At 34.3% G+C, this 23,864-nt stretch overlaps 1 protein-coding gene across 7 annotated transcripts in view; it reads right to left on the bottom strand.

The window, feature by feature from the left end:
- Positions 1–2,657: 2,657 nt before the first annotated feature.
- The window catches only part of LOC118740391 (tyrosine-protein kinase Btk29A), a 53,726-nt gene continuing 32,519 nt past the window's right edge, over positions 2,658–23,864 (bottom strand). For 5 of the 7 annotated variants that reach the window (XM_036471903.1, XM_036471904.1, XM_036471907.1 and 2 more), the window contains 10 exons: positions 13,480–13,616; positions 13,294–13,410; positions 10,723–10,803; positions 10,487–10,617; positions 5,205–5,333; positions 4,933–5,126; positions 4,519–4,859; positions 3,862–4,099; positions 3,652–3,785; positions 2,658–3,512 (listed from right to left, as the gene is read on the bottom strand). In XM_036471903.1, coding sequence (XP_036327796.1) covers positions 3,414–3,512; positions 3,652–3,785; positions 3,862–4,099; positions 4,519–4,859; positions 4,933–5,126; positions 5,205–5,333; positions 10,487–10,617; positions 10,723–10,803; positions 13,294–13,410; positions 13,480–13,616 — 1,601 coding nt within the window. In that variant the 3' untranslated portion in view covers positions 2,658–3,413. Of the gene's footprint in view, positions 3,513–3,651; positions 3,786–3,861; positions 4,100–4,518; positions 4,860–4,932; positions 5,127–5,204; positions 5,334–10,486; positions 10,618–10,722; positions 10,804–13,293; positions 13,411–13,479; positions 13,617–20,112; positions 20,426–23,864 lie in introns of those variants that run through there. The other 2 variants (XM_036471908.1, XM_036471909.1) reach the window with 2 other exon arrangements.

Genomic DNA, 23,864 nt, shown 5'->3' with positions numbered 1-23,864 from the left:
GCATTTTATTGTCGGTTTTAAATTGGTTACAAACAAGAACCATACATACAGACGTCAAAAATCGATAATGGAAATGCTTAACTTTATTTTTCATCCAAAAATATAAAGTAGGCTTCAAAGTTAAAGGTTACTTCAGAAAACAGCCCTTAGATAGTTAAAATTTCATCAATCATATATGTATGTAGGTACCTTTGTATGTACATACATAAAGTGACTTAAACAAGTCCCCTTTTTTTTTTTAAATACATACGTACATATGTACATATGTATGTATTTACAATGGGTTTCAAGTTCAACTTTTTTGTTATTTTTCTATAAAAATATTGTCCAAGGTTTAACCAAAACCAAATAAATCGAGCTTTATACAAAATTCAGGAAAATGCAAACAATTTTCATCAACATTTCACACTTTTTAATCTTGAGTATTTAGAACATTTTTGGTTATGCAGTTTTATAGCCCATACAATCTAAATCTAATGTATCAAAGTTACAGGCGTAGATTGTTTATATTTTTTTTGCTAACGCATTTTTGCAATTTTAGTACGCATTTCTTATGAAATAAAATGCAGAAGTCCTTTCGCATCAAACATTAAGAAATTGAAACCCAGTGTTTATAAATTGCACTTGAAAAAGCCGTCATAAAAAAAAAAACTATTGAAAATCAACACCATTTTTTAGCGTGGTAAAACGTGCGTACCTAAAAATAAAGAAAATTTATTGAATAATCGAAAATTTTCTATAAAGTTTGAAACCTTGATTTATATGATTTTGGTTAAAGCTTGGACAATATTTTTATAAAAAAATAAGAAAAGAAAATAATTACTTAAAAAACATTGTGAACATAGGTACCGAATTTTGCTTTCAAATTCTACTGACTGACTTTTTACCTGATTGCATTTAAGTCCAGCATTATACATAGCATTTGACGCATCAACGAAGATAAGTCGATTTAGGCGGTTTAGCCATTTTATCGCTTATTGGTATATCAATTTTATTCTACTCACATATATGTATGTATATAATTTTATTGCGTAAGAATGAAACTCTTGATTTAAGTGTAATTACGTGGCATTTTGATTTCGTTTCCAATTTATATTTATGTATTTTTCATCTCATTTATGTATGTATGCATGTATGTATGTACATATGTATATCACCTTTTCTTTAGTGTAGCTACAAAATGCATTTCCGTCGTAGTTTACTATTTAGATAAAGTTTCTTATTCCTTAAATACGAACGCTATTTTGGGTTTCATTGAGGCTGGCAAAAAAATGGCTGCATTTATGAATTTAAAACTGAAAAGTTCGAAATAAAAAACCAGATAACTCAATTTGAATTGCCAAATTGCTATGAATAAAGTGTCACTACTGCTAAGGCTGCATGCAAGCAAAGGATCACATTTAGGCAAACTTGTACGTTGGTTACGTTTAGTATGAAAATTCATTGTGTTGCTTTATAACAGTACTTATAACCGCCAGTTGCCTGACAATCGAAATGAAATGTTTCAAAAGCTCATGCTTTCAAATAAGAGTGACTTTAGCCAAGCTTTTCTGTTATGTTGACCTACATATTTGTATGATTAAAATGACTAAAAGTGCAACTCGCTTGGAAGCTTAAAAACTAGTTTTAGCCACCACACAAGCTGTCGACTCAGTGGATAACACTCTTAAAATTTTTAACACTCTGCAAATTTTTTTGTCTGTAAAAGGCTTTAAGAATTATAAATCCGAAACAAAAATTAAATGATTTATATAGTCAGTAAAAGATATTCATAATTAGTAGTGGTTAGTAATCAATGGTAAACGATTTTTCATTCTATGCCACTCTCCTTAATTCTCCAGCTTCAAAAAGTAATTAAAACTGTCCTGATAAAAAACGTTTATGTAGATTTTTATTCGTTTTTTCAATAGATCTTACAAAATATATTTAAATAAAACTAAAACATTGACAATACGAATTATTAAAAAAAAATACCAATGCATAGATATTGCGTGTCATACAAGTGTATGTATGTACATAAGTTTGCCGTATATAAATATGGTAGTATGCAAGTAATTATAAGTCGAAAAGAATGATGCAAATCATAACTCTACGTTTAATAAATCTATCAAATAAAACTTGAATAATCGCAGAGTGCACCTACATACACATACATATGTATAAATGTTTACTTATATGTATATGAATAATGTATAAGTCAATAATACAAGCGTTGCGTTGGTTATACGCACAAAGTGCAACCATGTTTCACTTTTATCAGGAAAAATTAATTAAATGTAAATCACAAAAGAATATATTATTAATTCATAATTACTATGCGCACTCAATGCCATTTAATGTAATGTAATTATGTTTATTTTCTAGTACGTACATATGCACTAACATGTATGCATGTGTAAATATATAAATCAAAATTCAAATATTTGAGCGGTGAGAGTTTGAATTAAGCAAATAAGTAACATTTCGCTATCAGCAAAAAAAAAAATTTAAATCCTTACTTATGCTAAGCGTATGCAATAAGCTTGCTTTTTAAAACTAACCTTTCTTCTTCTTGCTCAGCTCTTCGCTGTGTATCTACGTATGTAAAAATATGAAACATTACATAAATTCTTTAACGTGAACTTAGTTTCCACAATTTACATGGCGTCTTGACTTACATATAAGCTATCCGTAGGCGTTATAATTAATCAGTTTCAATATTCGAATTCTTTATATCTGAATTCAGTTTTTTTGTATGCGATCGTACATTTTCGTGTATGTATAAAAGTAAAAAGCACAATAAAAAAGCATACAAAACATTATTTCATATTAAAAAAATAGTTCAAAAACTCCTTACGAACAACGGTTGATTTCTTAATTATCCTGGCTGGCTAGTTGACACAATTACAAACATTTTTAGGATGCATTTATGTATGTAAGCATTTATGATTTGATGATTTCTTGTTATCTTTACAACTTTCTTGCTGAATGCATTTGCATTCAACGCACATTTGCAGAAGCTTCATTATTACATAAGTTTAAATTATTTTGTTTTGACTTGTCTTACATACACACTTATGTATGTACATATATATGTATATCTACTACGTGGGTATACTTGTTTAGTTTCGAACAAAAGTATTGACTACTCGGTAAAATTGAATGATATTTCATATTCATATTTGTAGTTGGCATTCTTTACGTTTACTTTTATCTAAATAAAAAGCATTCGATGCAAACACTACTTTCTTCTTTCTATTTATATCGCTTTCCTTGAACTATTTTAATTCTAGTTTAGTTTTTTTTTTTTGATGAAATATTTATCTATCATGTGTAGGGTTTCACTCGTCGATTTCTTTGCTAATATCCAATAAATTAACTCAGTACATGATTCGGCAGTCACGGAATGCCGCGTTGAGAAACTCAGTTGTAGCTTAATCAGTTAGTGTTTGAGCGACGAGTGCCAGTTGCTCCTTGAGAATGCGGAATGAAGGACGCTCTTCTGGACCGTGCGACCAGCATTTCTTCATAACCTTTATAGAAGAGAGCATGCATATATTTACATATTAGATATCTTGAATTGCAACATTATCACTTGAAGAGAGAAATCACAAAGCGGACGAAAAGGGAGATCTCAAAAAACGAGCAAGATATTACAAAATATGTACTTACATCGTATATTTCCTTTGCACATGACTTTGGTTTTTCTAATATAATACCGCGCTGAACACGTTCCACCACTTCGGTATTCTTGAGACGGCCATAAGGCATTTTGCCACAGGTGAACACTTCCCACATTAGCACTCCTAATTATCGTAAAATAAATCAAAACGACATTTTAAGATAGATTCCCCACAAATGCACTAAGCCAAACTATTTTACCGTAAGCCCAGACATCACTTTTGGACGAGAAACGCGTGTAGTTCAATACTTCTGGAGGTGCCCATTTAATAGGAAACTTAGTGCCGCCGGAACTTGTATACTGATCATCCAAAACGTAGCGCGCCAAACCGAAATCTGCTACTTTTACCACATTTTCAGAACCCACAAGACAATTACGAGCGGCCAGATCACGATGAATGTAGTTATGGCGTTCCAAATAAGCCATACCTTTGCTAACCTGTCATGTAATAATAACGTTAAAATTATAAACAACAAATTGTATTGGTTTAAGAATTAACTAAAGGGCGAATTCACAGTGGAGAGCTAACTTATGTTCTCCAGTTGACTGTTGATTTACAGCACAAATTTATTAACATCAGAGTGTGGGTTAATTCTGTAATTTGTACAGAAGATCTAGATTTAATTGCCAAATGTGAGTTAGCTTTTAAATCTAGGGTTAACGCCCACTGTGAAAACCGCACTCACGGCTATTTTTAGAGAGCAGAATTAACTAACATTTGGAATCCAGCTTTTAATTTTTGTACTGAAAATCTAGAGTTAATTCACTTTCGGAAATTAACTTCCAATATTTGTACCGAAAGCCTATAATTAGCTGCCGAATGTGAGTTGACTTTGCCCTGTAAAAATAGTAAATACCTGTATGCACATATCCAATAATAAGCCCATATTTCCAATTAATGTAGTCTCATGTCGACGCAAATAGTTCAATAGCGATCCATGTTTCATATATTCGGTGACAATATATATCGGACGATGCTTCGAGCAAACGCCATACAATTGTACCAGGTTGGGATGTTGCAATTTTGTCATCACTTTGGCTTCCTCAATGAAATCGTCCTCGGACATGGTGCCCTCCTTCATCATCTTGACGGCAGTGTCAATCGAACCACGCCATTTACCGCGTCGTACCACACCAAATTGACCCGAACCGAGCTCCTCCATCAACATTAACTCCATTGGATGAATTTCCCACTTATCTATGAGGGGAAATAAGTGATTATAGCAGGCTATGGCACAGTAATGCGGATTTCCTGTTTATAATATATTTACCATGTGACAATCCTGCTGTTGGTGGAACTGGTCTATCACAAGGCGATGATTTCAAACGACACGCTAATCCACCCGAGTTATGCCGATGGTAGTTGATTAGGTCGGGTATTGTTTCGCAACAATGCTTCTCGCTCAAGTAGTACTCCCCTCTCGCATTCTGTTTGATGTGATAGTGCTTAACATGAGATTGCGGTCTATATACGGAGGAAGGGAGGATATTTATAGGTGAAATATTATTATTTTTTTGCATCTTATTTGATTTGTTCACTTACACTTTGGTATGTAAGGACAACGTGTATAAACCTTTTGTCGAAGACTTTCGTACAACAAAACAGCCCTCCTTGTCACCTTGTTTTAGAAGTGATTCAGCGCGTTGACGTGACATGTCACCTACATACCATCTGTGAATGATTTTTTAATGAAAAATTTAAGCATTGAAATTTAAAAAAGTATCAGGGCTTTGAAAAAAGACAATAAAATTATTTACAGGTTCTGAGTTTTATATGACGAAAAAGGAGTTGTTGGCGGCGGCGTGTGTGTGGGCTTGTGGTTATGTTTGTGGTGTGGTCTACTGTCGTGCTGTGTTGGGGTGTGGTCGTGTTTGCGTTGGGTTGCTCAGGCGGACTCTGGTGTGCCGTGTAGGCAGCTTGGTTTGAGTAGCAAGGAGCCACGTATGACGTGGTCCGTCGCCGCTGAGTCCTGAAACCTGAGCAATAGAGTGGTTAAAATTTTGTATAGGGAAAAAAATTTCATCGTAGAAAACGTGGCACCCCCTTGCTTTTTTTCCTTCTATTGTTTGTAATATCTATAACGCGAAACAGACCGGCATGCTTATGCAGATAAACTAGCATACAAATGCGCATAATAATTTTGACCTGGCAGACGGCAGTATTGCGGATTAACGAGCCGCAAGGTCGTGGGTTCGAGTCCCAAGGCCAGTAGAATTTTCATTTATTTCGTTTTTATTAATTTTTTTATAAGTTCTATATTTTTTAACGTTGCATTCAGTTAGTTGTTGTTGACTTTTTAATAAAATTCAACTCTAAAAAATTAACTAATAGCGAAATAAAAAATGTGATATAAAATAAAGCAAATGAAAATAAAATAAAGTAAAATGAAATATGTAAATCAAATAAAATAAATAATAAAAACAAAAAATTTTTTCGCATTCGCTCCAACCGAGGCAACTCTCTCCACACGGCTACCGCGGACGGTAAACTCGCCTGCTTTTGCTTACTTGTACAAAAGACAACATCTGTCCGTTTTTACCAGTGTTGCCATCGAAAATTCCCCGGATCCGAGCTAATTCCCAAAAATTTCGTGCATTTGTTCGGTTGCTTATGCGCATTTTAAATAGGAAAATGCATGAGCTAATGTAAATAAAGGCTGTTTGTGCAAATAAGCGAGCCCGTTTGTCAACCGTATATACCAACATTCAATTGTCTACTGTAACCAATACAGGGTGCTCAATGACCTTGAAATCCCTTCGAAAGTGACAAAAATATTGATGATTTTTAGAATAAGCTAGTGTTTCCATGACAACTGCAGCTGGTAATATTTTTTCAGCTAATTTAAATTTGAAATAGTCCTAAGTTGCTTAACCAATTGTTTAGTTAATATTATAAATATGTAGAAAGTAGAGTAATTTCATGAAAATCTTCTAAATTTACATTTAGAAATATGTATTAAGTTTGGTGGCAGCAGCTCTTTTGGCAAGAGGATAAATTTTGAAAGGTGCGCCAACCCTATCTCGGAAATTTTTTTTTGGGCCACTTTACTGAGCAAGTCCGAAGGTGACTCCACCCGTTGCAGGAGTTACACATCACTGAGGTGGATTTGTTATGTAGTCGTCTCTGGCAAACTCAGCAAATGTAGGTTTCTGGCTCAGGGTTTGACTCCAGATAATGTCCCATGGACGAACAACCTTTAGCGACGAAACAATAGCCCTTGGTCGTAAAACCCCAGTCATTCCGGCACGTAGAACCAGCTGTCGCACAGTGCTGTGGCTCCATATAAAATGTGAGCAAAACTATAATTATGGGCGGATTTAAATGAAAATTTGTTTTTTGATACTTTTCATACTTTCTCTGTAAATGCAGTTTGAAGCTCAAAATTTGGATTCTTGTTGCATTAGCATAGGTAAAGTTCATTACGTATAGTACATTCCAATTTAAAAAGTGAGGTGTCAGTTTACAGGGATTAGTCTGTAGATATGCAGTAAAGCTTTATTTTGTTTATAAGGGTTGCCCCTTGTTAAAAAATTGAATTCAAATGAATTGGATATTACAATATGGGTATCAATCGACATGGTTTTGAAAATACTTTACTTCTATACTACACGTATAAGAGTTGCCACCTCCTTAAACAATTAAATTCAATTTAACTATTGGATTTGGGTAACTGAAATATGTATAATAACATAAAAAAATTTTAAATATTCAGCAAAAAATAAGAGAAGAATAAACAAATTCCTGAAACCGTAAAGTTAATTTAAGGGTCCAGAGCAAGAAAACATATCACTCATTGGCAATGTATGTAGTATGTATTTACATACTGTAATAAAATGACAAATGCGATGCCGTAACGCGTTCGTTTAATATAAATATTTTAAAATTGCATATATAAAAATTTTGTATGATTTAATTAAATTATATTTGCAAACAGGTGGCGACCATCTTCAAAATATTTGCAAGCTATGATCTTAAACCTCTTTCGCCAGACCCCCATATACAGTGACGAGCAAAACTGTAACATGGTGTAACACTTTTTAATTCACACACCGCTATGTTTCCAAGTTCTAACGACTTTCATCCTTTTGTTGTATATTCTTGTTGGTACTTCCCTACTCCCTCTCTCATAACGATTTGAAGTCAATACAACAACAATAAAAAACCCAGCAGACAAAAATGGAAATTAAGGCAAATGTTCATTTTGCACTCACTCTCAGTTTTGCATTTTACAGTTATTTTTTACTTAGTTGGAAGTCAGACGACTTTTTTCTGTATTATAATTTATTGAAGAAGTAATCACCAGTAAATAATATAGTTAATCAGGAACCATAAATGAAAATAATAGATTTACTGTGGAAAGGCGGGACCGCAGGAAAGTGGCAAAAAATTGTGGAGTTTGCTACTTGAAAATATTTAGATTGATAAAAAATATAGCCTAAAGTGTTCCCAAGGGCAAAGGAAGTCTATCAAAAAATATTACGGTCCAATATCTTGTGAACTTAGCAGCAAGTAGCGATGCAGCCACTATTACAGAAGCGCTTAAGGTATTAAACTTTAATGCAAATCAGTAGACAGCGAGGCGACGAATTGCCAAATTGGCGCAAAGGCATCATAAAAGAAGAAAAAAGCTAATTTGACCAAAATATATGTGCGAGAGTGGTAGCATTTTGCTGTGTCGCCCGAAAACCGGACCGTTGCCTATGGGGATATGTTAGGCCTTTCAGAATGCAATAAAAAACATATTTTTAAGTTTCAATTGAAGGTTATTTGGTCTGACAAGACTCAATTAATTGCTTTCAATCAGATGGCCGGATCAAAGACCCAAATTAAGCCCATGCGCAACATGTGAGGCAAACTGTGAATCACAGTGGTCGGTCAATAATAGTTTGGGGTTGTATTTAAACAATTTTGTGGGTCCGTTAGTACGCATTATGCGTAAGGAACAGTATCTGTTCATATTTCAACAAAATTTGCAAGATGTAGTCGAAAAATGAGAGTTTCTAACTCACCCAAAACATACTGCATATGTTCGCAAAGACTGGATACAAAATAAAAAATTTGCTAATTTGAAATGACCTCCACAATCCGCGGACATAAATCTCATCGAGAACTTGCGAAATCAACTAGAAGCACAGCTTATTAAGTATCCAAGTCCGTATAATCGAGTACATGAGCTGTGAAAGCAAACTAAGGATATATGGAGGATATACCTGCAGAAGTTTTACAGAGATAAAAATAAGGTATGCCAAATCGCACCCAGAAACTAAAACAAGTAAAAGGGTACTGAACATTGTGTTAGAAGTTCTTTTTTCTCGTTAAAATTGTTAAAAAAATCTTAAAAATATATGAGTGCAAAACTGTAACATCTGCCTTAATTTACATTTTTGTCTGCTGGTTTTATTATTGTTGTTGGATTGACTTCAAATCATTATGAGAGAGGAAGTACAGGTGTACCAATAAGAATATACAACAAAAGTATGAATGTCGTTAGAACTTGGAAAGATAGCGGTGGCTGAAATAAAAAGTGTTACACCATGTTACAGTTTTGCCCGTCACTGTATGTATATGGTGATACATATTTCAGTCACCTATTTCCCTAAATTTAAATGGAATTTGATTTATTAAACAGGTGGCAACCCTCCTAACTGTAGTTAAGAAATCAACCTTTTCAAAACCATTTTCGATTGATATCCATCTTTTAACAATTAATTTAAATAATAATTTGAATTAAATTTTTTAACAGAAGGCAACTCTTTTAAAAAAATTTGACTTTTATTATAGATTTAACGGACAAGGCATTTCACGCGCCTTCTAATTTTTGAAAATCGAGCGAGTGGTGCAGATCTGATGGCATTAACAAAAATAAAAAAAAATTATTGGATGCATCTGCCAAAACCGCATTAATTCGCAAAGTGCAGATGAGACCATACTTTTGATTTATGGAAAAAAGCATGATAATAAATGATTTCTAGAATTACTCCTTTAAACTTTAGCTATATTTTTATTTTCAACACATTAAATTTCCATTTAAAATATAGCGAGTCTAAACTACAGAACTCAAATTTTTTTAACAAATTAAATTTTTGCAGCTATCTTAAGCAATTTTGAACGGAAAATTTAAACTAATATCTCATAAATTGTATTTTTGAAAATTTTTTCCGTGTAAAGCCTAAAACTGATATGGCTCTGCCTAAATTTTTGGTTTAAAATGCGTCAACTCCAAGGGGTTTTTTCTGTGTATTATTGATTTTATACAAAATTTCGGAGCGGAGCCTTGATAATAGATAAATTGCCTTTCCAACAATACCATTACGTCTATATTTGGGACAACAAAATTTTCGATTTTTGCCCGCTCGCACAGCACTATGTGTCGTGGGAATGCGAAGCCCTCCGATCACTGTATTTGGTAGTCTAGAACCTGAGAGTGAACCCAAATTTGGTCTTTACATACTCTACGAGTTTCGTCCGCACATTCTGACATATCTCCCAGCAGATATCTGTCATTCTAGAACTGCTGCTTCGGTCGGGAGGTGGGCCAGACTCACACGACTCGTCTGGCGAAATGGCGGCAGATACAACTTCAACTCTCGTATGATTTACGAAATGATGCAGATTAGCAAACCCCATTCCACTTTAGATACTGTAATTAAGCTGAAAGGGACTTCAAGGTAAGATATACAAACTATGCTAATTGAATGAGGATTTCACAGTATCACTGTTTTTTGGCTTTTTATATGCTCGAAAAACACATACAGCTTTGTTGATTCTTGTATGACCCTATATAAAAACCATATAAACACAATGACTTTGAAAAATATACTCACTCATAACGCTCTAACCCCAGTAAAGCTTTGGGCTTGACGTAATTACTAGGAATGTAACCAACATTGCCCAAAGCATCCTTTACTTTCCACCAGTGCTCTTGAGAATCATCAATTACTTCATATTCAGCATTCTAAAGAAGATATAATTTATTTCATTAGTTTCACGAGATTGCGATTCATTCAAATTATGGTTAAACAAGTTAAGAATTATATTAACTTCACTAAGGCTGCCTTACCTTCTCAAGTGATAAATCCCCGCCTTCAATGGCCTTAAACGGGTACAAGGCCACGACAACCTTGACAAAATGGGAGTTGTCCTGTAAAGTATAAAAAGGGAGCTATTATTCTCGATAACGTACTGAGGTCAATTGAACAAGCTACAATTAAAAAGACTTTCAACATTGATGTTGAATTTATCTCATTTTAGATCTGTAACCTTGTGCAGTAGTAATTATAAACAGAATCAAAATCTGTAGATTTTTTTAACGATTCCGCAAGACCCATTCGATTTACAGTAATCGGCTCAAATAAGCAGATATTCTTCTCTCCGTATAAACCAACTATTATACCGAATAAATGATCAAAACGGGAATGCCTTTATTTAAAAACTTTTATTTGAAAACCATTATTTCATCTCTTCGATCCCAAGAGGCGTTATACGTTTGTACGCATTTAGAAAACGTAAACGGATTCAAATTTGTGGAGTCCTTATGAATCCCTTTTTAATCGGCCAATGTGTCGACTTCAATTCGAATAGAAATATAAGAAAAACAAGTAAAGTATAAGTTCGGGCGAAACCGAACATTATACTTATACCCGGCGTACATATTAAATGTCGTTTTTTTTTTTTAAATTTTTCAGTAAAATGCATGATAAGCAAGGGTATTTTTTCCGATGTCAAACAGTTACGATAATATGCTATGATTTATTAAAATAATTGGACTAAGTTTGGTGGAAATCGGTAAGGCGGTTATCGATATGCACTTATGTAGTCATAATTGGGTGGGTGGTGCCACGCCCGTTTAACAAAAATCAATAATCTTGTGTCTTGTTAAGTGATTGTTGTAAGTTGGCGTCTTTAGTTATTGAAAAATCGGAGTTTTCGTATTTCTGAAATTTGCCGTTATATGATAAGTGGCAGTAATTTTAGTCCGATTTCAAAAGTTTTCAATATATTGCTTTTTTGTGGTTGATAAATGTGCAAAGTTTGGTAGAAATCGATAAACCGGTTACCGAGATACACATATGTATGTAGGCGTAACTGGGCGCCCATTTTCAAACAAATTCCCTAAGTATAATTTCCTGCTAAGAGGTCATTGCATATATCGATTTTGAGCAAATTAGCTTAAATATTAAGTACTAATTTAACGCAGTTTTCGTATTTTTGTAAACTACCGTTATATGGGAGATGGGCGTGGTTCTTGTACAGAGAATGAAAACAAACAATAGCAAACGTATCGGTATCGTTAGTTTCGCTCATACAAGGTAACGAAACACAACCGATTCAAATCACTCCGAAACATTTTGCAAGCGGTAACTTTACTCTGCTAGCATTCGCGATAGCGAAACATAAAGTTAGTACTCATAACACAACACGAAACCATTCGTTTAGTGATCCCCAAGTATACATACACACATATGTTTGTATGTACATACTGTACATCGGTGTCCATTCGAACGACATGACCAAGCCAGCGGAGCCGTTGTATTTTAATTCGCTGCACTATGTCCACGTCGTTGTAAAGCTCATACAAAATCTTTCTCTCGAATACTCCAAGAGCCGTCTCATCGGATGTTGTCATTGTCCATGCTTCTGCGCCATATACCAACACGGGCATGATAGTGACTTATAGAGCGTGATTTTCGTACGTCGAGAGAGGACTTTACTCCAGAATTGCCTACTCAGTCCAAAGTATCACTTGTTGGCAAGAATGATAGAATACAAGATTGCGCCGATCAGAGAGGATTTTTGAGAATAACTTATGTGTGACGTCACACTGGTGCAATTGCGAGAAAAAATGCCAAAACGTGAGCAAGAATGGAAGAAGAAGAAAAAATGTTGCAAGGAAAACGTAAACAAGTTGCACAAGTGTGACGTCATGCAAACCACGATTCTGTCAAATTCGTTAAGAGAGGAATAGCGGTCCGAGATCGGCGCAACCTTTGTATTCTCTCAATCGTGACTTGTTGGCGTGTTGTTGTTGTGATTCTGCGTTGGATTTCCATGCTGACATTATTATCGGTGTTAATGCCGGTTCCCAAGTAAACGAAATTCTCTACTTTCTCGAAATTGTAACTGTCAACAGTGACGTAGGTGCCAAGGCGCGAATGTGCTGTCTGTTTGTTTGATGACAGGAGATACTTGGTCTTGTCCTCGTTTACCACCAGACCCATTCGCTTTGCTTCCTTATCCAACTTGGAAAAGGCAGAAAAGACTTCGCGGTTTTTGATACCGATGATATCGATGTCATCGGCATAAGCAAGCAATAGCACGCTCTTGTACTACATAGGCAACATTAATTTGCTGAGCACTAAAGGAATGATTCCTTTTGTTTTGCGCAGCGTGTTTTGTTTCGGTTTTGCTCAGGATGAGTACCTTTACCACAATCGAAACCATGCAAGTGAGCAAAAGATCATACGATTCGTTTGGTTTGTGCTCGGCTGCCGTTGAAAGGTATCATGTATTGCTAGCACATTATGAGTAAAGGAACACAAACTTTTCGTACTTGTTGTGGTAATGGGTAGTGATACGTTCGGTTTGTTTTCGTACTCTTAATTTTGCTCTAACATCTTTGGTGTGTACTTACCTTAGCCTTAGAGTTTGGAGTACCCGGCGTCGGAATACCCCCCGGCATGGTGTTGTCCAACAATGTAGTGCCGCTGTTCAAAATATTTGGTGATTGCTTAAATGTGGTAACAGAAGGCTACAGAGAATCGAAAGAAAACAAATTTAAATGTGATGCGCCTTTAAGGTATTTAAAGTGGAAACTTACTTGTATTTGTGCAGATGTGGGCGTTGAGCTACCCAAACTTCCAGAGCTGTTGTGATGCAGATTGAATTGACTGGTGGAGGTTGAGTTGTTTGGACTGATGCTACGAGTTGAATTCTGGGCAGGAGAACTTCCAGTGCCTGAAAGTATGAAAAGGAAAAAAAATATTTAAATAATAAGTAAAGCCATTCGCTAAGAAATGCGAAAGGTAATTTTGCAGTACAAAGTTTTAATTTAAACGGTTTTTTGGGCTAGAAAATCATAAAATAACTACTATAATAAACTAATAAAATTTCATTTACATTTATAGGCCGCCTTAATCGATTAGCTTTTTCGATTTTTTATTGTTAAGAAAAAACATACATAACTGTAATTTTGAAAATGAATCATTTCAGCTGAAGCACAAAAGTGAAGACACATTTAACTACGTTAGTCGTTCGTCTACACATTTATAGGAGTACATACATATGTATGCCCATTAAGCGTTGTGACAGCAAATTCAATTTGGTGTAGGAGTTATCGTCGTCGTGTGCAAAACATTACGCAACTATGTTGCCAAAATTGTATAAAATGTTTTTGTGGTATGCCATTATTGTAGGAGTGTGGGATTTGCGCATTTTAACCGATTTATGTTCAAGCTTACTTTCAATAGTGAGGTGGAGGTCACAAGCTGACGAAGAAAGTTCGCTTTATTTTCAAGTCATGGTCAGACGCACCAGAAAATTGCGTAGACACCCAAGGTTCATCTGACAGGTTATTGAATTCTTCAGCAAGTACGCAAGCATTTAAATAATTATTTTGTATACATAAGTGTGAATAGAATAAAACAAAGGGGTCATGGTGAAAACTTCTGAAAATTTGGAAGACAAATCCGCGTTTATCAAAATTATGGGAAATCCATATGCTTATATAAATTTATACTAATGTATGTACAGTAGACTGTATCACTCCCCATACAAAAAAGAAAAATCGGTTCTATTTCTCCACTGGAATTTTAAAATCTATTATATTTTAAGATATCTCGCATAAACATTAAGATTTACGTGAGCTGGACCGATTTGAAAATACCTCCAAAAATTTAGTTTTTTATTAATAAAAACAGTTTTTTTTAAATATTAAAAAAAAATACCTCATATGACTAAACAGTTAAAACCTTCCAATTTTAGACTTATGAGGTATTATTGGTAAGGTATTTTCTCATCCTTCTAATTTCTTTGCGAATAAGCTCATTCAAAGTATGAAAGAGGAAGGTAAGATAAACGAGTGTCATTCCACGTTGAATTAAGATGTGTTGGTATTTGATAAAGAAAAAATTGGAACGTGAATGAGTCTTTTGTGAAGAAATAAAAAGGGTGAGAAAATACCTTTCCACTGATACCTCATAAATCTATATCGGTAAAGTTTTGGAGCAGTTATTCAAGTTTTTCTTACACAAATCTTTGAAAAAAGTAAAAAAAAAAAACAGCATCAAAAATCTCATTATTATGATTCCGTTGATACAAATTTTTAAAATTTTTATATAGATTTTTTAAGTTTATACTGTTTTGTCATCTGAGGGGATTTTTTCCAGAAAAAAAACTTTTAAGAAACTATTTTTATTCATAAAAAACTCCATTTTTAGAGGTATTTTCAAACCGGTCCAGCTCACGTAAATCTTAATATTTTTCCGAAATATTTTGGTATAGGTCTTAGAATATAATAGATTTTGTAATCCCGCCGGAAAAACTGCAAATTTTTTTTGTGATGCAGTCTAATGTACATACATACTTACGCATGTACATACAAAAAAAAGAAGCACTGCAGGGATAAATGTCAAGAGCAGGTTACTGACATGACGTAGAATCTGAACTAGATTTGCTTCTACATATGTATGTACATATGTATGCATACTACATCAGGGATGTTACGACTGTTGTATAAATATCTCACATTCGCGAATCCGAATACGAATGTGCGAATACGAGGCGAGAGTAACGGATGGGATGATACCCGCCTCTCTGAGTTAATAGATTCGTTTCCCAATTTTAGACAAACTATAAATATTTCGCTCTTGCAACTTTTCGTATTTGTATATGTAGCTAATTGAATGTTAAGATCCATTTCATGCTTTGATTGCATTACTATATTTGAAAAAAAAAACTCTTTTAGCTTGTGACTGGTGGGACAGTATTTTATGACGGGTGGGACGAGTCACTATTGGGGACACATAGTTCGTGAGTAAAATGAACTCTACCGGTTTTATATGAATACTCCCCGTGTTATAATTATAAGCGCACCACATATTGACAGGTTTTAACAATTTATCTCTTTGTTATTTAATTTTAGTTATTTTTTATTAAAATATAGTTTCTTCTTTAACAAAGAACGTATGAATCCAGGTTTCAAACTATGTGCAATATTCAAAAAAATCAACAAGCTTTCGTATGTATGTACATTAGAGTGGTCCCATTTTTGTATGGGGAAAATATGTCATCTCTGAAAACGGGGCACGCCCTTTTTTTTTTGATATTTGTAATATCTATACAGACTTTTAATTTTCTACAATTGTTTGATTAATATGTCGTCACTACCATGTCAAACTATCGAAAATCGGTACTTCTCATGAGAGCAAGAAACTGCTGTAAAAAATGTTGTTGTCATTTAGTAAAAAGTGTGGGAGTCGACACTTTGTTAAAGCCAGTATCCTCTGCTTCTTAGAAGACTATAAATTCGACGAATTGCCAACTTACGTATCATTCTATACGCATGCACAAGGTGTCGTAAATGAAAAAGCTCATTCGATAGTTTGGCATGGTAGCGACGATATGTATGCACACAATATTACTAGAGTAAAATATGAGCATCATGAGCATCCTCTAAATTTATATTTATAAACGTAAAGTTTGGTACCAGCATCTCTTTCGGCAAGAGCGAAAACTTTGGAAGGTGCCCAAAACCCTATCTCGGGAAAATTTTTTTGGATCACTCTAATGTACGTACGTTCGTATGTATGTACATACATAATCACAAGTTTAAACCGAAATCCAGGTTCTAAATTTTATTGACGGTTAAATAGACAAACACATGTAACGAAAAAAATGTCAGAAGTTAACTAGAAAGTTAACTAGAAAGTTAACTAGAGAAGTAGATACTTAGTAAGATATTCTTTAGGCAATTAGATAAATATAATGGAGGTTGCGCACTTGGGTCTATTGTGCACTCAAAACTGATCACTAGACCTCGCCTAACCTTAAGGCCCTAATGAAAACCAACAGTTTTAGGGGCAGCAAATAGTAAATATGCGTGGTCTATTTGCACAGCTTTACGAAATCTGTTATCGTCTTCCAGCGTCGCATTTCAGAACGAGGTGCAACGGTATTTCTGCCTACATATGAAAGTAATAACAGCAGTCGTCTGAACTAATTTCTAGGGTGTTCATGTGAGCTTGCAGCCTGGCTTGGCTTGGGTTTGCTGCAGGATTCGTGATTAGCTTCCTTGACTTCTTGGGACTGCCCTAGCCCATGGGTTCTCTCCTTGCAGCCACTTCGGTGCTCTTAACCATTCCCTGATGATATGTGGACTTATAGCAAGACAGGGTTCTGGTACAGCTGGCTGGGCGGCTGCCAGCCTGTCCGCTTCCCTGTTAACCTGAATGCCTTTACGGCTCTGGAAGCACAACCGTTGTAATGTGATCTGTTCCCTTCGGGCGTTTAGTGTCTATACATTGCTATACCACATTTCATCTAATTTCACATTAACATATGGCTGTTAGTGCAGCCTGAATGTCGCTGCGAATGAAAATGTGCTGGTGATAGGCGTCTCTTAAAATCTGCGCAAAAACTAATGGCATAAACCTCCTATTGAAAGATGCTAGAGCATGTATTTCGCTATGGGAGCCATATATTCCTGCCTCAAAACTTTCATCAGTTTTGAAACCATCTGCATACGACCTTTGGGTATGAAGCAAAAATGTGCTTTCTAAAAAATCTTCCTTTGATCGTGTCATATCTGTTGAGTTGGGAGATTAGTAACTCGGTTTTGATTTCCTTCCAGATTCTGTTTGAGACTACTCTGCCTTTACCTTCTTTACAGTCGTCTGATCTATATGTATAGACGACTGCGTGAAAAAGGGTCTGCTAGATGAGTGAGGGATCTAATGCGCAGTACACAACAACCTCTGAAATTCCTGCTCGCAGAAGTCCACGAGAAGGCCAGGGTAGCTACTAACAGAAGGTGGACTTATGTGGACACCTGCTGTAGATCGCCACGTTTTGACTATTGCTCGATGAGTGGAGAGCCTGCTGAACTATTGAAACTATGCTCCGTTTTCCTTTTACGGGAATACTATATTAGCGATACTCTAGGCTACTGGCCACATTTGTGTCAGGTGCGACGTCCCGCATAACGCTTTTTTGAAAGTTGGTGGAAGCTGTTCCTGCCGGAATGTCCCGCACTTCAAGGACTGTGCTTAACATTTCTAGGAAATCATTTCATCGAGGATTCGGTCAGCTTAGGCGCTGTCTTACGGGATGGTTTAATGAAATGTAGAGACAGGATATTTGAGAAATCCTCTGCTGATCATCACAGTGTGCTTCTGTGGCTACAGCGGAAATTCTTGACAATATGAATATATCGCACACCTAGATCTAAAGCGCGATCAACTCAAAGAAACAAAAATTTGAGCGTCTTCTTTTGCATAAATCGATTCACAGGACTTACATCCAATTAATGGAAATATTTTTTCTTCATGATTAATACATTAACTAAAAATCTACTGTTATACCTGTTTTTGTAATAATTGTGTTGAGTCTGTACGATCCACAAACAGTTAAATTTCCATCTCTGAATTTTGAGTTAGCTCACTTTAGATCTAGGTGTACGATATGATAATTATTTTATTTAAATATTTGATTGTGGAAAATATATCAGCCGTAGTGGCTGAGTGGTTAGAGGTACGTTCTACTACTCCGTGGTACCTGAGTTCGATCCCTGGTCCGAATAACATCTAAATCTCCAGGCAAACCGTTTAGTGTAGTTTTGCTTTGAAAAAGCTTCTCATACAACCAAGTGCCGTTCAGAGGCGGCGTAAACATCAGGCCGCATACCACAAATTGTAGGAGAAGCTCGGACAGACAGTTAAAAAAGTGTACGCGCCAAATATTTTTTTATTTGTTATTACGAAGTCGCTACAAAGGCTTCATATTTATTTTACAAATGTATGCCTTCTTCTAGGTACCTACTCGTAGAATAATTTCATTATTTTTCAAATTTAATTGTAGTCGCAATAGTACCCACTACTATAGCTGTTCCTTAGTTTTCAAAATATAATGCTTATTTCCAATTTCAGATAAAAAATCTGGTTATATTTAAGATAATTTTGTTAATTTTTTTATAAAAATATAAAATTGAGGTTGATTTTTTAGATTTTTTTTGTCTCATTTGCTTCCATAACGAATACGCACTACTTATTTTTATATGAAAAAAACCTAACATCTTAGACAAAAAAATCTAAAAAAAAAGTATTTTTTAGCCATTTAAAACTTGTTCTTTATTCTACTAGGATTCAATGAACTACAAAAGTGCTTACTCAGACTCTTTCTAGGAAATCTAATTAAAAAGTTCGAAATTTTTACGAAAGTTTTTTGATTTTTTTTTTAATATTGCACAAAGTTTGAAACTTGGAGTTACATGGGTTTTATTAAAGAATGAACTATATTTTTACAAAAAGTAACCAAAATTAAATAACAAAAAAATAACATATTAAAACCGGGCAAAATGTGATGTGGCTATAATTTTTTCCACCACTGTATATATTTACATAGATGAGTCAACTAAAATTGGCCTTTTTATGTAATTCACGAATCTAAACATGAATTTTGGAATACCCTTATTTGCATGAATATAAAAACGTATAACTTAAGCAAGCTGTTAAAATGGGCAATGCTTGATTCCAAAAACAGCTGTTGGCGCTAAAACCAAATCAAAGTGCATATATCATAAAATATGTGAGAACGATACTATATGCGGCATGTATGTACATACATACATACGTTAGAGTGGTAAAAAAAAATTCCCCGAGATAGGGTTTGGGGCACCTTCCAAAAATTTTCCTCTTGCCGAGAGAGGTGCGTTTAGAAGAAGTATTGTGTACATATCGACGCCCTCAACCCGATACCATGCTAAGTCTGATTAAGTCTAAGGACTTAAAATGGTATGGTTTGGAGGCGTCGATATATTAATCAAACAATTGGTTAAGCAACCAAAGAACATTTCAAATTTAAATTATCTAAACAAATATCAAAAGCTTCAGTTGTCATGACAACAGCAGCTTTTTATAAATATCACCACTATTTTTGCCGTTTCACAGCGATCCAGTAGCGCATTCCAAGGTCATTCAGCACCCTATATTGGTTACAGTAGAAAATTGAAAGTTGGTATAGTTATTACAATTATCAAAAGGAAGAAAAACTAAGGGGGTGCCCCGTTTTCTAGGATGACATTTTTTCCCCTATAGAAAAATTGGACAACTCTTCTTAATTTTTTGCAACCAGATTTTTATAAACATTTCTTTCATCCGCCACCAATATTGTAAGCAAAAAATATATGTATGTATATGTAAAAAAAATTAAATAAAATAAAACACATTTTATACAATACCTAGTAACGTACCCAACTTCAGAGCGGATAAGAGCATCATATTTGCACCAACTAAGTCGAGTAGCCACACTTGGAGCCGGACACTAGGTGCTATTCGCAGCGCAGATACAAAAAAGGCAAAAACAACACAAAACACGGGAGATTTCGCTTTCAATTTGTGTTAGGCGAATGAATGTGATGTGATGACTTCGCATGGAATTGCTTGTAGCGGCGCGAAAAACAACAAACAATGCGATCGTAGCGGCTTTGCTTTTCCTCAATTCACTAGCTGGACCTGATATGAACGGCTACTAACTAACTGTTGTGCTGTTAACAGCAAATGAAATGTTCGTGAGTGTGTGCGTGTATGATTCGTGACGCGGTAATTATGTATATTTTCCTTTATAAGATTTTACGTGAAAATGCGAGCAAGTGCATACGTACACATGTATATGTATGAACATATGTGCACTTGCGTCAATAAATCAGTAAAAAGTGTGTTAAACAAGTAACTTTCACATAAAAAAAAATGTCGATAGTGTTTATTTACGAGCATAAGTAATACACACTTACATACATATGTATGTAGTATATGTAAATACAAACGTACACAAAAATTAGTATATAAATGTATGCATCTAATTATTATTTTTTTTTATATTCAACATTTATCTACTTGTACGTTATTATGCATACATTTTTTTATCAAAACGGAATAACAGTTAAAATTCGGAAATTCGGCTCAGATACGGGTAAAAGAATTCTGAATGGTCGATTTTTGAAGGCATAAACCCCAAAAATATATGAGCAAATCTTACGAGTTGTTTTATTTTTCGACAAAAACGTGTTTCTGGTCGAAAACGGAAGCATACACAAAATGCATTATCTTCAGTATAGTATAAATCCCAATATTCCAATGCGAAATTGTATTTAAATGAAAATTTAAAAAAAGATATACTAAGAAAAAGTAAAAAACAAGTAATTTTTAGCAAAAAAAACCGACTTCAACTCTCATATAAAAAATATATATATATATATATATCTCATGATCCACTGATCGGATCTTAACAAGATTAGTATGGGACCACCTCTGAGACACTACCTTTCCGATGCAAAAAGAATTATCGGTTGACGTGGTCCAAAGTTATGCGGTAACATACATAAAAAAAAAATAAAAATAAAAACAAATAAAAAAATATTTCGACGAACTGATAACCTCCTCCTTTTTTGGAAGTCGGTTAAAAATAACCACTCGTGCTCATATACCAGTAGTTGCGTATGTAATGTATACGCCCCGTAGTACCATACGCATTCATCTAGCACGTTTACTCGCACGCCTTAAATTAAAAGCCATCAAGTAAAAGTAATTAAATAGTATTCCTTATGCACATATATGTACATTACTTCCTTCATATATGGGAAAATCTAAAAAACAGGTACACTTTCAAAACAATAAGTTTAATTTTTTAATTTGTGGCACACCTATGTTTTATATACTATGATTATATTCGTTATCTCTTAATAAATCAATAAATATAAGTGTAATTCATTTTCATCAAGTGCTTCAAAACTTTGACGAGGAATAAACATTTAGATCGCTGAAATATAAAGCAAAATAATAAGCTGGGTTCAAATTTTTGAAACTTTGATTACATTTTAACTAATTTATAAATAACTCCCTCAGTTTTGAAAATATTTTACTAAACTTTTGCACATAACGGTTTTTTAATATTACCTTAATTATCCCTTAAAATTACCGAAATAGGTTCACTTTAACATATAGCTCCAATACAACTGATTACTCAGATATGTGTTTTTGCGCTAAAAGTCAACTTCACATCTGAATAATAAATTTTATGCGGGCTATATGTTAAAGTGAACCTATACTAAATTTTTACCTGCTTAATTGGAGGAGTTATAACGCAAAAACAACGTCTCTGGACAATCAGTTGTATGGGAGCTAGAAGTTGTAGTGAACCGATTCCGACGATTTTAAGAGATAGTGGAAGGTAATATTAAAATACAATCGTGTGCAAAATTTTAGTAAAATATCTTCAAAACTGAGGGAGTTTTTTTTTTATAAAATAGTTAAAATTTAAGCAAAGTTTCAAGTACCGCTATCTCGAAAAGTGGAGCCAATCGGGCAAAACTGGGAACGCCATTGAATTTAGAAGGCTCCGATTAAGTAAGAGCAACTATCAGAACCTTTGTCGAAAAAAATTGAATTGCTACCACGCTCGAAATATTCTACCTACAAGAAGTAGCATCATTAAAAGTACTAAATCAGGAATTTTACACATTTCTAGAGAAAACTTTTTTGATGCATTTTACAGGTATTTTTATGTAACGTTCTAAGGACTAGTAGTTACAAAAAGATGTAGATCGTTTCGACGTATTTTCCAAATGTGGCTTCAATTAAGATGTTTTTGGAATAAAAATTACGCTCAAGATCGCAGAATATTTTATCTTTAAAAGTTGGTTTATTCTGAAAGCACACCGCTTGCTAAGGTATCAAATTATTCGTAATTATTTGTAGAATATAATACATACTTAAAAAATTTTTAGAATGAAATGCTTCAAAACTTATACACAATAAACCGAGAATTTTGAAAATTGTGAAAAGTACAGTTATACACTTTTCGTTACTTGCCATTTAGTTATTTTTTAAAGCGCACTTTACCAACTACATATGAAGTGTACACATAAGTACTATATGGTGTGCTTCAAAAGTTACGACATAATTAATTTTTCACCTGTTAAAAATTACATAAAAAATTCACTTGTTTTTAATACTTTTGTTAATTAAAACATCTGTATCTAAAAAGTTATGCCATAAATTGATTAAACATTTTTTTTGAGGCTTCAAGCTTCAAAAGCAACCAGCTTGATATAGTTTACAACAATGAAAATAAAGCTAAATAACACAAAGGTTGTTTTTTTGATTTTCCCATATACATATGTATGTATAACGCTTTTAGAATGAATTTCGAGTGTGCCAATAAAAATTTAAAAAATGGAAATTTAGTTTCTCAAATCATAGTCATCTTTTAATAATAATAATATAATAGATTGGCGCTTACACATATGTTAGTGTTTGGCCGAGCTTCTCCTCCGATTTGTGGCGTGCGCCTTGATGTTGTCACACAAAACGGAGGGACCTACAGTTTTACGCCGACTCCGAACGGCGATTGTATTTTTATGAGAAGCTGTTTTTCATGGCAGAAATACACTCGGAGGTTTGCCATTGCCTGCCGAGGGACGACCGCTGTTAAGAAAAAACCTTTTTTCTATATTTTTTTTTGCGATGTTGCTTTGACCAGGGTTTGAACCCAGGCGTTGCGGAGTGGAAGCGCGCACTGCTTACCACTACACCACTACTCAATGTAATTCTTTACGAATCTAGCGTAATAAATGGCAATAAGAATATTTTCATCGTTTAATTTCACAGACATGTTGTATTTGATGCCAACGTCCATTGCCTTTAATATGAACATTCTATTTGAAAACTACCCAAAGTTATTAAAAAAAAAACAATTATGATTATTTCCACTGACAATGAAAAAATTAGTAATCTCGGTACTTTTTCGCCTAAATAAACGCCTTAAGGCTAAAATTGTTTAAATATGTACTTGATTTATTTTTTATTGTACTTGTTTCTGGAACTCTATTGATTGAAATATGTGCAAGAAGAATGCTTTAGCGAGAGAAGGAAGGGACACTAAAAAAACAGCTCGTGAGATTTGCTATATACCAGAGACATAACTATTATAAGA

Source organism: Rhagoletis pomonella, unplaced genomic scaffold (genome assembly GCF_013731165.1).
Source record: "Rhagoletis pomonella isolate Grant_MI unplaced genomic scaffold, Rhpom_1.0 Rhpom_scaffold_00006, whole genome shotgun sequence".
In the NCBI taxonomy this organism is placed as follows: domain Eukaryota; kingdom Metazoa; phylum Arthropoda; class Insecta; order Diptera; family Tephritidae; genus Rhagoletis; species Rhagoletis pomonella.
The sequence above is the reverse complement of the archived record's forward strand: the minus strand, read 5'-3'. Positions and strand labels throughout refer to the sequence as shown.